We start from the raw sequence: 13,528 nt of genomic DNA, 5'->3' as shown, positions 1-13,528 counted from the left end.
TATATATGCGCGTGTGTATATATATATATACACACACACACACATATGTATGTGTGTTATATGTATAATATATATAATATATATGTTATATATAATATATATGTTATAATGTATATAAAATATACCATATATTATACCTATGTTATATATGTATATACAATATATATGTATATATTAATATTTCTTAGGCACCAATATTAAGACAGAGACTAGGTTATGCTCCAATGACTGATATAGCAATGAGCAAGAATTTCATAATCCTTCACTTCATGGAGTCCACAGTATAGCAGGGGTGTGGATATTATCAAGTAATTAGAGCTTCTTGCTGCTATGAAAGAAGCTTGCACAACAGTGGAACCCAGTCCAGTCTGGGATGTAAGGGAGTTCTTTGTGTTCACATGACAAATTGGACCCTAGAACACTGAGAAAAGAATAGTGAGCAGAGTTCTTGTCATTACTTAAATCAATAATTAAGGGGCTCTTTCAAAATAATATTTTCAGGGAAAAATGATAAAATAGTTTGTTATTTGTTGAAATCCTTGAAATACACTGAGTTGGCTGACATTGAAACTTATCTAATCTTTACAGAAAATACATGTCTTCAAGAAGACCTTGCAGGCGCTGATCTACCCCATGTCCTCCACCACCCCTCACAATTTTGAGGTCTGGACGGCAACAACACCCACCTACTGTTACGAGTGTGAAGGGCTCCTGTGGGGCATTGCCCGGCAAGGCATGAAGTGTTTGGAGTGCGGAGTGAAATGCCATGAAAAGTGTCAGGACCTCCTAAATGCTGACTGTTTGCAGAGTGAGTACCTACTTAGGCTAAAGACATGTATGCATAACCTACATGCTTTCATATTAGGCCTCTGCAGTTCTTGCTGGTTTTCAGTAATTCCACCCCCTACCCCTCCTACTTCACAAAGATTCACATACCACCCATGACATTATATTGTTGATGCTGTGTTCCCATAGTGCCAGGCTCTGACTTAGATTCCTCAGAATGACCAATTGCATGCTTGTCCAGTAGAAAACTTGAAAGTGGCTTCTGATCTGTTTGGTTACTTCCATCTCTTAATAGCCCTGTGTAGAAAGTGGGATTGTGTCAAGTTATGTTCCTCAAACAAGGACTAAGGCACACCCTTGTAAAATATATTTTTAATATTTATTTCTTTTTGAGAGAGAGAGAGAAAGAGAGAGAGAGAGAGAGAGAGAGAATGGCACAGAGAGAGGGAGACACAGAATCCAAAGCAGGCTCCGGGCTCTGAGGTGTCCTCACAGAGCCCGATGCAGGGCTCAAACTCATGAACAGTGAGATCATGACCTGAACCAAAGTCAGTTGCTTAACTGACTGAGCTATCCAGGAACCCCAGAAGGCACACCCTTGTGATTACAATAATCTGAATTCTTTTCCAAACCTATTTGGTATCTTGGAACCAAAGGCTTCATTTTTCTCCACCAAATGAACAGGAATAATAAAATTTATCTCAGAGGTTTATAGGGAAGACGAAATGAAATAGTCTTTGCTAAGAATTTGGCGAATAGGAGATGCTCAGTGAATATTAATGGTTTCCTCATCCTTTTACACTTCTGTATAGATACATATCACTTCAACCTTTATTAAAAGTTATCTTAAATTTTCCATTTCCAAAAGAAATTATTTATACTAATATTTTATATTAGGTCTAGTAATGCCAAAACATCACAGTCTAAGATATATATTATTGACTTCACTCGGGCATTGATTTGGTTGTGGCTGCTGGCCTTAAATTACTAAAACAAAAACAAAACAAACAAAACATACCACCAAAGAAATGTACTTAAACATGTACTTTCATTTGCAAACATTTTTTTTTTTTTATGACTAAATATTGTCCCCTCTGTTTACTGTTTATATGGATATAACCAATGGATAGAGTCCATGGGCTTCCTAAACTTGAGGGGGATCAGACAAAAATGTCAAAATAAAGATTAAATCACAAATGCTGTCACTTTTGGGTTTGTAGTAAGTCATACTCATTCTACAGTTTTCTCTCCTTTATTAGTATTCTTCCTACACAGTCAAAACTATCAGATCAAATGGAGGCTGTTAATGGTAATGAATGCATTTTTTTTTTTTTTTCAGAATAGGTAGTGTGTCTTTGAAAAAAAATCTAGGAATAACTGCTTAAAAGGAAGGGGGATGGACTCAGTACTAAGCTAATTTTCATAATCTCATAATCCAATTAGAATTGAGTCTACTTATTTAAAAAGTGAATTGTAAACAGACATCTTAAGAAATCAGCCTATTAGGGTGGTGACGTTTGAGAAAACAGAAATATTGTCATCCAGAAACAAATGGCTTGAGGGGCACCTGGGTACCTCAATTGGTTTAAACATCTGACTCTTGATTTTGGCTCAGTTCATGATCTCAAGGTTCATGAGATCGAGCCCCATGTTGGCCTCTGTGCTGACAGCAGAGATCCTGCTTGGGATTGTCTCTTTCCCTCTTTCTGCCCCTTGCCAGCTTTCTCTCTCTCTACCAAAATAAATAAATAAATTTATAAAAACAAAGGACTTGAATATATTAATGAAAAGGTGTATATTATATCTCAGAAATTAGCTGATTTTTCTTTCAGTGTTTTAGAGACTAAACATGTCACCCATTCTTTAGATTTTAGAAGCATCTTTATAATCTATATCCATTCTTAAGATGTGTTGGTGGATATTGGTTAAATTAAGCAAGTTTTTCTATGGGGTTATATATTAAACTCATTATACATTATAAATTTGAAGATACTTTAAAATGTGCATGTAAAATAAAAAATATTTGCGAAAAATTAGGGTGGGTATGAATGGTCCAGGAAGGCAATATTTTCTTTAGTAATACCTCCATACTCTTTCCCTAAAATCCACACTTGCATTGAACAGAAAGAAGCTTTGCCAAGTATATGAATTCAACGTCACGCCTTTCCACAATAACTATCAATATAATTTGAAAATTTCCCTACAGAATCTGTGACATTTCCTTAAGAAATTTCTATTTTCATTGTTTAACACAATTCTTGCTTAACGCAAGAATTTTGCGCTGGTGGCACACCCTGTGTAAAATATTTCCATGTATGCCTACAATGGAAGAAAAGGACAGAGTTAAAAGAAAAAAAAAAAGGAAATCAGAGTTGGAAGGTCTAGTCTAGCTAATATAGCCTCCTATAAAAATGAGGATGTTCTGTCATTTCTTTCTCAAAATGGTCAATCTGTTTGAACACCTCTAGGAAGAATTTAACACCTTGGCAGGAACTTAATTCATCACTAGAAAATTCCTGTGTATAAATTACAGCTTGAATCAGGCCCTGCCTCCTGGTAACTTTTACTCTTTAAACTCCTATTCTTTAATCTTACCAATGGAGGGTAAATATTTAATATATGTACTTCAATTGTATGTGACAATTTTTCAAATACTTGTCTTTTTCAAATAATAGTCTTCTTCAGGTTTGTAGACCCTTATTATTTTGGTAGTTTTTTTTTTTTTTTTTTTTTTCTGAAGACATTGAGTCTGTCAACATAGACACACACAAATACTCAGAATGAAAACAAAACAAAACAAAAAAACACTTTACATGTGGTCTGACTAGTGATCCATGCCAAGGAGAGGATATGCAAAGTTACTTCAAATTCATTTGAGTTTGGTGTTTCATTCCTATCCAATCTTGTGTCCATGATTTATACGCTTGCAGTCAAGTGGAATGAGACCAGGTGATTGAAAACCCCGCTCACTGCTCCAGTATTTTCTCACAGAGAAGCATGGAAATGTCAGATAAGTTCCCCCAAACAGCCTCACCTCCATTCCTGTCTAGCTGATTTTATTGGTGGTTCCTTCACTTTAACACCTTCTTGGCCCAAAGCTGGAAACCATGCATAGTGGTAGACAGAAACAGGAGACCAAAGGGAAGTGGGTCTGTCTTTCAAAGAAGAGAACTGATTCATTCTTGCTCCTTCAGTTTCAGCTAGTGTCAGTAGCCAGAGTCCACCTGTTTTTTCCTTAATAACTTGTTAGTGGCCTGCTATTTAAAAAAAGTTATTTAATTCTTATTTTGGAAACAGAATTTGGTGGTAAATGAACTGTAGCTAATCGAGAAGCTGTTTGTCACCTGCATGAACTGAACATAACCCATAAGGAACTTGACGTGACAGTTACAGTGGTAGTTTTAGATAAAGAACCAAAAAGACAAAATGTATGTTGGCTGGGGTGAGGTTGTGTGCAGAGTGAGATGTAAGTAGAAGAGAAATCATGTATAAAATATTTCCCTTGATTATTGTTTTGAAGTAGAAAAGAGACAACTCAAAAAATTGGAAAAAATATACAAATAATCATGGTATGTAACCCAACTGGCTTATACTTCTTTTCACATCTCCAAAGAAGGAATCCCAAAGTCCTATGGAATAAGTATTCTGCCTAATTTTAATTCTTAACTGGAAAATATAAGTACCTGCATAAGTACAGAAAATATTTTGCCAAAAGTTCAGGAAACTAGCATCTTGTGAGATGATCTTTCATTCTGTGTGTTTTCCACTGACATGATATTAAGCTTCTGTGTTCTGTTAGCCATTGCAAATTGATAGCATTAACAAAATTTGGCTAGGACACTCCTTTCTGCAAACTAGATATTGATTCTGTTTCTTTTGTATTCGTATTACCACATTTTGCAACTGTGATATCTTAAGACATTTATTTATATATACTAAATAGCTACTGTGGGTGGGAGCTTTATTCTGGGCTTTCAGAGCTCAAGAGAACATAACCACTGCTGTCCCTGGATTCAAGCATATTTTCAAAAACTTACATGAGTGGATTTGAACACATATCTTGGAATCTTTTAACCTTCTACTCTTTTATCTATCTATCTATCTATCTATCTATCTATCTATCTATCTTTAAATTCAACTTAGTTAACATACAATGTAGTCTTGGTTTCAGGAGTAGAACCCCATGATTCACCTCTTACATGTGGCACCCAGTGCTCATTCCAAGAAGTGCCCTTCTTTAATGAGTACTTAGGAGGCTTAGAAGTAGGATTCTGTGTATCCACTGCTCTAGGGTGGAGATTTTTTTTTATGTCTCCAGAACCTAGTACATGTTTTAGCATAGTTAGATGCCAATAAATGTTGGTTAAACAACAAATGAGGGCATGGGAACTGTAGTAAGAAATAGCATGTTATGGTTTAAAGATCATTCTTCCATAGAATCATAGATGGTTAGGGGAGCCTTTGAGATCAGTGGATTGGAGAACCCAGTCTCCTGATCTTACTGAATTGACGCAGTCCAGTTTCTTGTCCAAAAAGAATCAAATAGATATTATAGATAGGGTTAGAACCCAGGTCTCTAAATTCCCAGCCTCATAATCTGACTTAATTTGTAAAGAAATACACAAAGTTTGTACTAAGGGAAAAATGGAATGTTGTTGAATTTTATTTTTGGTGCTTTTCCACTCTCCCATATAGTACCCCTGACTTTTAGGCAAACTATGCTGCCCTGATGTTGGCTTCACATCATGATGATGACTCAAGGCAGGTCCACTGTGGCTAACACATAAGCTTGGAGTATACACCAATCACAACATACCTACTGCATTGACTTTTCAGCAACACTAAAGAGAAAATAATAAATTAACATGGGTAAAAGTGGAACTAGTAGTTGAGTTACTTTCACACAACGGTCATGAACCTCAAGGAATAAACTAATAATGGAGCATTTTCAAGTGTGGGGTAGGCTGCTGTAGGGAGATAAAAATGGTAAATAAGCCTTATATGATGCCATATGTACAACAAAACAGAAGCAATGGATATCTGTATATCCATATCTATATCTATATTTCATAGTCCTGAGTTACTTGAGAAAGATCTGGCTTTTATTCTTGCTGCTACCAGAATTTTTCAAAATTCTCTGAGCGTCACTTTCTACATATGTGAAAAGAGTTAATAATACTGGCTAACGCTCTTCGGCTGAACACCACCAGAAACATGTCTGTAGTTTTAAAAGTTCACTTTATTATCCATTGCTGCAATGGAGAATACGCATCAGGATAAACAATAGGGCATCTCAGTAAGAGGCTATTAGAAAGCAGACATTGCTCTGGATCAGTTGTTGTCTTGAAATGCGGACAATTCTATGATTATGTGGGTTAAAAAACCTTATCTCCAAGCAGGATAGACAAGAGTGCGTCTAGTCTAATCGCTGTACTTAGCAAAGAAACAGTGGTTACTCATTAGGAGAAAGAATGTTTGGTATTTTGTGATCTGTACAGTGACCTTGTTTTCCTTTGTGCTTAGACAAACTTGTGAGATGGCCTTGTTTGTCTCACATTAACACTGTCACAGAGTGACCGTGTGTGAAGTTGGTGTCCTGTGAGTTTGCTCGTGTCCAATGGGAGAACAACATGGCCTAGCTTTGAGTGGCAGACCAGCTTCCAGCAACATTGTGAACTAGCTGCGTCAGCCAACTTCATTTCAAAGGCTATTTAAGAAAAGAGAAATAGAAAGAAATCTTGTGTTTAATATTGTCTTTGTTTTCCTTTTCCTTTTTTTCTTTTTTTTGACAGAGACATGAGAAAAATCTGTTACTAAGGGTGATAAGAACAAAAAAGGTCTTTGCTCTATCTCTCCCTTGATTTCTTCTTTTCCTTACATAGTAAAGAGACTTTTGAAATTGAGGACTTTTTTCTTTTTTTCTTAGTTTTAACCCTGATCTATGTAATTTGTGATGCTGCAGTAACTGGAAAAATTCTAGAAAGTTAGTATCGAAACAATGCTCATGAGAAGAGCCTGGATGGTTCAGGTAGTTGGGCGTTTGAGTATTGATTTGGGCTCAGGTCATGATCCCAGCCAGAGTCCTGGGATTGAGCCCCCTCATCCATGCTCAGTGCCGAGCCACTTAATATTCTCCCTCCCCTGTCCCCACTAGTCTTCTCCCCTGTTCCTGCTCTCTTTCTCTCTAAAATAAATAAATGAATAAGTAAATAATAAATGAATCTCATGAAATGTAGTAGCTTTGACACACAATTTTGAGTGAGCCTTCCTGATTTTATCATCTTTAATATGCAAATCTTTCTGGACTTGTTCTACAAGTTTGCATTCACCAATAATGGTACTATTGAATATGGTAGAAGTTGGGGGTGGGGGCAGGGAAGAAAGGCTGAATTTTGGTTTTGGGCCCAAGCTCAATAAAGTAAAATTACTTTATGGATGGTGGCAGTTCCATGAAAGGGGACCCCCCCTGCCCACATTCTCCCGTTGTCAGCGATGGGGCACCAATGAGAGTGGGAGATGATGATCTCCCAGTAGCTCTGTGATCTTCCAATTATTCTTCTGTTAAATGTCAGTCCTTTGTTGTGTTTGCGAAATAGAGTAGAGTATGTGGCTTTGATTAAGAGTAGAGGTTACAGCTGATTTGAAGACTAGGGGTGTTGTGGGTCTTCTCCTTGGAAAGATTCAAGGCATATTAAAAGAGGAGGGTTAAGATTATCTTGGATGTAAAGCCGCTGAAGAGAAAAGATAGAAAATACTAGCCACCAGCCAAGTGCCCACCTACATGATTTCATGGGAAAGAAAAACAGAAGCACCGTGAGCAGGCCACCTACAGGATTATACTGGGAAAGGAAAGAAGTTTCTTATGTTAGGGACTCCTAGAGAACCACCTCAGTATCAGACCACCTGCATGCATTTCATGCATATTAACCACCTGCCTACTCTGAGTTCACCAGCTTCAAATGCAGGTAAACATTTTTGGATATGAAAAATAAAAATATTGTAATAATAATATCTTTTTGTTTCTCTGAACTTTAAATTTTCTTAAATCTTTAAGTGCTTCATTGGCTCCAATCAAGCAAATAGTTACAGAGCATTTAGCACATGGCTCATATTGGGTATGGCACTGTTCATGGGGAGACTTTACAAGTTGTTTCACAGGCCAAGTAATCATATAGCTAAAACCCCCAAATTCCATTTTAATGTATAATTCTTTAATTAGTATTTGTATCTTCACCTTGTGACATCTAGATGTTATACTTGCTTAATTATTAGAATTGAAACTTAAACATTATTTCATTCAATCCTTACCATGACCCTGTTAAGAAAGATACTATTATTTCCTTTTGTTTTTCAGATGAGAAAACTAAGGTTTACAGAGAAAAAGTAGCCCAATTGCAAATGGGTAGTAAGTGGCAAGTCAGGATTCACACGTGTCTGCCTTCTAGCATACGAGCATCACAAGCCACTCTGCTCCTTTGCCTTATTTAAAAGTGATTTCCTTGTTGTATTTCTTCCATTTATATCTGGACTTATGCCCTTGTTTTATGCTCACTATAAGTGCATGAGGTATATAGGCCAACCAATTGCTGCTTTCTAGTGATGGGCACATAGCCTTTGTTTTCTGAAAATTCCAAACCTGAAGCCAAATGCCCAGTGTATTTTGTCTCTTCGTAAGATTCCACAGCACACATAACATTTTACACTGAATTTATTTTTGTTTCTTCCAGAATCATGACCTCAGGGTAAGAGTGTATACAAAATTCCTAACACATAAAATTGAACCTGTAGCCAAATTAAGTACTCAATATGGCAATCATTTTAGGTTTCCCCAAGAAATATTCTGTCTTCTCTATTTTTTGACTGTATCCTATTTTGTAAGCAGCATGCGTGATACTTGGAATACATATTTAGTTGAGATTGGCCTTATAGGCTAGCATGTAAGATAAATGAATACACAGGGAATTGGGTCAGTGATGATAAATAGTTAAGAATTTTGCAAGGTAGTGGCTTGAAATCAGCTGTGGTAGGAGTATTTACACCACAGAAATCTGCTAATATTACAGGTCAGGTTTTGTTTTGTTGTTGCTTTTGTTGTTGTTGTTTTCCCATAGGGGAGGGGAAAATGTGACCACTGTGTTAGGGAAGCCCCTATTTCTGTTAAGGAAGAGATAAAATCATACATTGAGAATGGAGGTTAGTGGACTGAGGTAAGTGACTTGAAGAAAGTAGAAATGTTTTGTAATAGCTATTGAGAAAAAAAAGAAAGAGAAGAGATTGAGACCAAGAGAGAATATTGCAGTCATTATATGTATGTATCTGAAAGAAACACTGAAATTATCAATTGCTGTGTAAAGGTGGTAAAATTGTGAATTTCACATGAAATTTATATGTTTTGGGTAATAAAAATTATAGAGACAAGTAACAGTTCTGATTTGCTGTCCCTTTAAATTTTGTAGAAGGAAACCATGTGGGATAAGTTTGCCTCTGTCTAAGGATGAATTCTCTTGCAGTTTTGTTGTGCATAATTGTATCGTCTGGTTTGTCAATTAAGTGTTTTTAAAAGTAACAATGATGGGGGCGCCTGGGTGGCTCAGTCGGTTGAGCGTCTGACTTCAGCTCAGGTAACGATCTCGCGGTCCATGAGTTCGAGCCCCATGTAGGGCTCTGGGCTGATGGCTCAGAGCCTGGAGCCTGCTTCCGATTCTGTGTCTCCCTCTCTCTCTGCCCCTCCCCTGTTCATGCTCTGTCTCTGTCTCAAAAATAAATAAACGTTAAAAAAAAATTAAAAAAGTAACAATGATGCATTCCATTTGGATAATGTATTACACTTTATAAAGTGCTTTCCTGTACATTATCTCTTTTGATCTCATTTACGGTTCATCCTTTGTTGACATATTATTTACTGTATTTCTGTGCAGCTACCAGACCTTCTATAATACACTTTGAAGGAAGAGTCATATAAATGCAAATTTGTTTATATCTGATGACTTTGAGATAAGCAGACTAAGTCTGAATGAAAACAATAGACCCAAAGGGTTAGAAATTCGTGGCAAATCGCAGCTATTTCAGAAACAGTTTCATTAGAAAACTCAGAGGAGATATGTGGGTTTGAAAAACAGTAGGGCAATGTAAAGTACTTGTAGATCAGTGACAAAAATTAATTACAGATTTGTCTTTATATGGCCAAAGTAGATAGACTTAAGTTGAATCATTTCCCTCAGACCAAACATGTAAGAGTGAAAGTAGAAGTTTTAAAATTCCACATATCTTTTCTAGGAATAACAGAGAAAAGGTTTAAATAGAAGTCTCTGATCCTATGCTCTCCCCAGAATAGTGGTTTCAAAGTTTATGACTGGTCTCTTTTCTACGTATTACAGTGTTCTATTCCAACATCAAGGGCATTGGTGAAGGATTTCACAGATAATTGTCAAGTTTACCTAATTTAATTCTTTAAAAAAAATTCAAGAGGCAGTTGTTGAGTTTAGAAATTTGATTCCTTTAGATAAAAAATTTCTTGATATTCTACCTTTGAATTTGGCACTTATTGCTTGAATGGGCATTATTTTGTGGGTAGTGGTCAGCTGGCTCTTCCTGAATTTAGAGAAATAATTTAAAATATACTTAACTCTCAAGAACGTTAACACTTTTTTTTTCCTATAGTCTTTTGGGAACACTAATAGCCAAAACATAATAGTTACTTAGAAATTGGAGGAGAGTTACGTTTTATGACACTTTTAACCTGTTGAACATTCATTCTTAGGATGGCTGTCACATACCAAACTTTTGGGGTACTTTGAATCTTGCGGTAACTTTTTCAAGCCTCCACTGTATTTCTATTTAATGAATATTTCAGTACTTGAAGTACAATATGCCTCTTGGGTAGCTGGAACTATTAAATGTAGCCTAAACTAATTTCATTGTATAAGAATAATGCACTGTGCAGTTAAATCATTACTGATAAATTACAAGCATGGTTAATTGTTTAAGGATGTGTAATCTACTAATGTGTAGCTGTTCCAGTGCCTGTTTAAACAGATGACTGGGACATTTATAATGTCCTTTCAAATTACCTTAAATGCAATGCTTTCATTTTGAGTATTTTTTAATGTGGTTTAAGACTCAAAGGTTTATTTTGTTTTTTAATGATAAAGACAGGGAATATGCTCTTTCTATCATTAAAATATTCATCCCTTTAACTTTCTCTAATTACATCTTGGTTATTATGAATGTATTTTTTCCACATTAGGAAACAAATGTTATACTTTTAAATAAATGGAGTTTTTCACTAAAGTACTCCTGTTAAATTGGTTATGAATTTATTATAAGGAAAGTTAACAGCTGACCTCTTCGTCTTTGTCTTAGATTCTATGCTTAAATTGGGCTTAACATGCAAAGACTTATATTCAAAGAACATTACTGAAGCTATCCTTTGTGGTAGAAATGGTGCAGATAAATTATCCCATTTAGGGATGCCTGGACGGCTCAGTCTGTTAAGTGTCTGACTTCGGTTCAGATCCTGATAGCAAAGTTCATGAGTTTGAGCCCTGCATCTGACTCTGTGCTGACAGCTCAGAGCCTGGAGCCTGCTTTGGATTCTGTGTCCTCCTCTCTCTCTGACCCTCCTCCTCCTCCTCTCTCTCTCTCTCTCTCTCTGTCTCTGTCTCTGTCTCTCTCTCTCTCTCAAAAGTAAACATTAAATTTTTTTTTTAAAATTAAATTATACCACTTAGTCTCTAAACATTTCACTAGATATTAGTATGCCTATTTCAGGAATATAATATTTCAAAAAAATGTAAGTTGGATAATACAGTCATTTAGATGAAAATTGGAATTGTTGCTAGCTATGAACATGAGTTTTGTTTTGTTTTGTTTTTATTCTTTTCACAACATCTCAGTTGTTCTGATCCAAAAAATACTTGGTTTCAGCAGTGGCTGTTCCTGCAGCATTGGTACCTGGGGTTTTGCATTCTCATTTCATTCTCACTAAGGAACCATCAGAGTTGGAATCATGGTTTGCTGTTTACCTGTTGTATAATATTGTGCAACCCACAGGCAACACAGAACATTGAGAGTATCTAGCTGGTAGTTGGAGAATGTGAGGGACCCAAGAACTGACTTTTGGAAATCCTTCACTGCCAAAAGCATTGGCGTTATAAATAAAAATGCCCAGAAAGTTGAGACCAATCACCAAAGTACTAGAAATCAAAAAGGGTTTTAAGTAGAAATAATTCAGCCTGTTGACAAGTGTGGCCATATCACAGAATGAGAGTTCAAGCCTGTGGTCTGTCAGGTATTTAGAGATCACCTAGCCCAGTGGTTTCCAATTTAGTTCCAAGTAAAATCTTACACTATATTTCAATATATAAGAGAGAGTGGTGGTGTTTATTTTATAAGAAGAATTTAAGCACTCAATTATGATAAATTCCATCATTAAAAGTAAGTACTTTGCACACAAGTATTTGAAATTCTGATTTTTGAATGACACTTGCCTTACATATACAATCTATTTCTCACATTTGTGGGTGGTATATATGTGGAGTATATAATATCATTATTGTGTACATTATGTTTGTTTTGAAAATTTTGGGGCGCCTGGGTGGCTCAGTCAGTTGGGCGTCTGACTTCAGCTCAGGTCATGATCTCACGGTCCGTGAGTTCGAGCCCCGCGTCGGGCTCTGTGCGGACAGCTCAGAGCCTGGAACCTGCTTCGGATTCTGTGTCTCCCTCTCTCTCTGCCCCTCTCCTGCTCTGCTCTGTCTCTCTCTCTGTCTCAAAAATAAATAAAAACATTAAAAAAAAAAGAAAATTTAAATGACATATTTCTACAACCCCTGATTTCATCAAATAACAACAGAAAAATACTGGGAATCATGCAAACCCATTTATTTGCCATTAACTCAAAAGACTAGTTCTGAATATTGTCCAGCAATATTTGTCCTGATCTTGTCCTGATCTCTCCTTAAAACTAAAGCATTTATTCATTCTCATATTCCTTCTTTTTCTCCCTCCCTCGGGCTATCACAAAGTAACTTTACATACATGTACATCACCATTGATTTTTCCATTATAGGAGCAGCAGAAAAGAGTTCTAAGCATGGTGCCGAAGACAAGACACAGACCATCATTACAGCTATGAAAGAAAGAATGAAGATTAGGGAGAAAAACAGGCCAGAGGTGTTTGAAGTAATTCAGGAAATGTTTCAGATTTCTAAAGAAGATTTTGTGCAGTACACAAAAGCAGCCAAGCAGAGTGTACTGGATGGGACATCTAAGTGGTCAGCAAAAATAACCATTACAGGTAAAAGTAGTTATCTTTAAAATTTCGATTCCACACTGAGATTTTCACATGTCTTAGAAATCACTGCTAATAATAAGAATAATAGGTAAGGTAAGTAGAATTTTTCTTTCTTGTCAGTATTGACCAGTGTAGTTGCATTTCAAAGTTCTCATATATATACTAGATGATTGAAGTAATTTCAGTCTGTTGGTTGTTCTAATCAAAAGCTCTTCCAGAGGAAGAAGGTTGTCTTTTACAATAGACTCATCAATGTGCTACAATTTCCAAGAGATTAGCTTTGTAGCTGTCTGCCACTGATAAATTACAAGAGTAGCTAAAAATCTCTTTAGTCAGTTTTTCTTAATGAGAAAACACACATTATTTTACTTAATCCGTGATCGATACCCCTCAAACAATTGATCCTAGAGTCAAGGCAATTTGAGCTTAGTGATGTCTGAAAATATG

General features: G+C 36.2%; 1 protein-coding gene across 1 annotated transcript in view; it reads left to right on the top strand.

Moving 5' to 3' along the window:
* Positions 1-13,528, top strand: part of UNC13C (unc-13 homolog C) — a 371,311-nt gene that overhangs the window by 19,515 nt on the left and 338,268 nt on the right. The window contains exons 3-4 of the mRNA XM_042941974.1: positions 589-808; positions 12,857-13,084. Of these exons, the coding sequence (XP_042797908.1) occupies positions 589-808; positions 12,857-13,084 (448 nt within the window). The remainder of the gene's footprint in view (positions 1-588; positions 809-12,856; positions 13,085-13,528) is intronic.

Source organism: Panthera leo, chromosome B3, assembly GCF_018350215.1.
Source record: "Panthera leo isolate Ple1 chromosome B3, P.leo_Ple1_pat1.1, whole genome shotgun sequence".
In the NCBI taxonomy this organism is placed as follows: Eukaryota; Metazoa; Chordata; class Mammalia; order Carnivora; family Felidae; genus Panthera; species Panthera leo.
The sequence above is the reverse complement of the archived record's forward strand: the minus strand, read 5'-3'. Positions and strand labels throughout refer to the sequence as shown.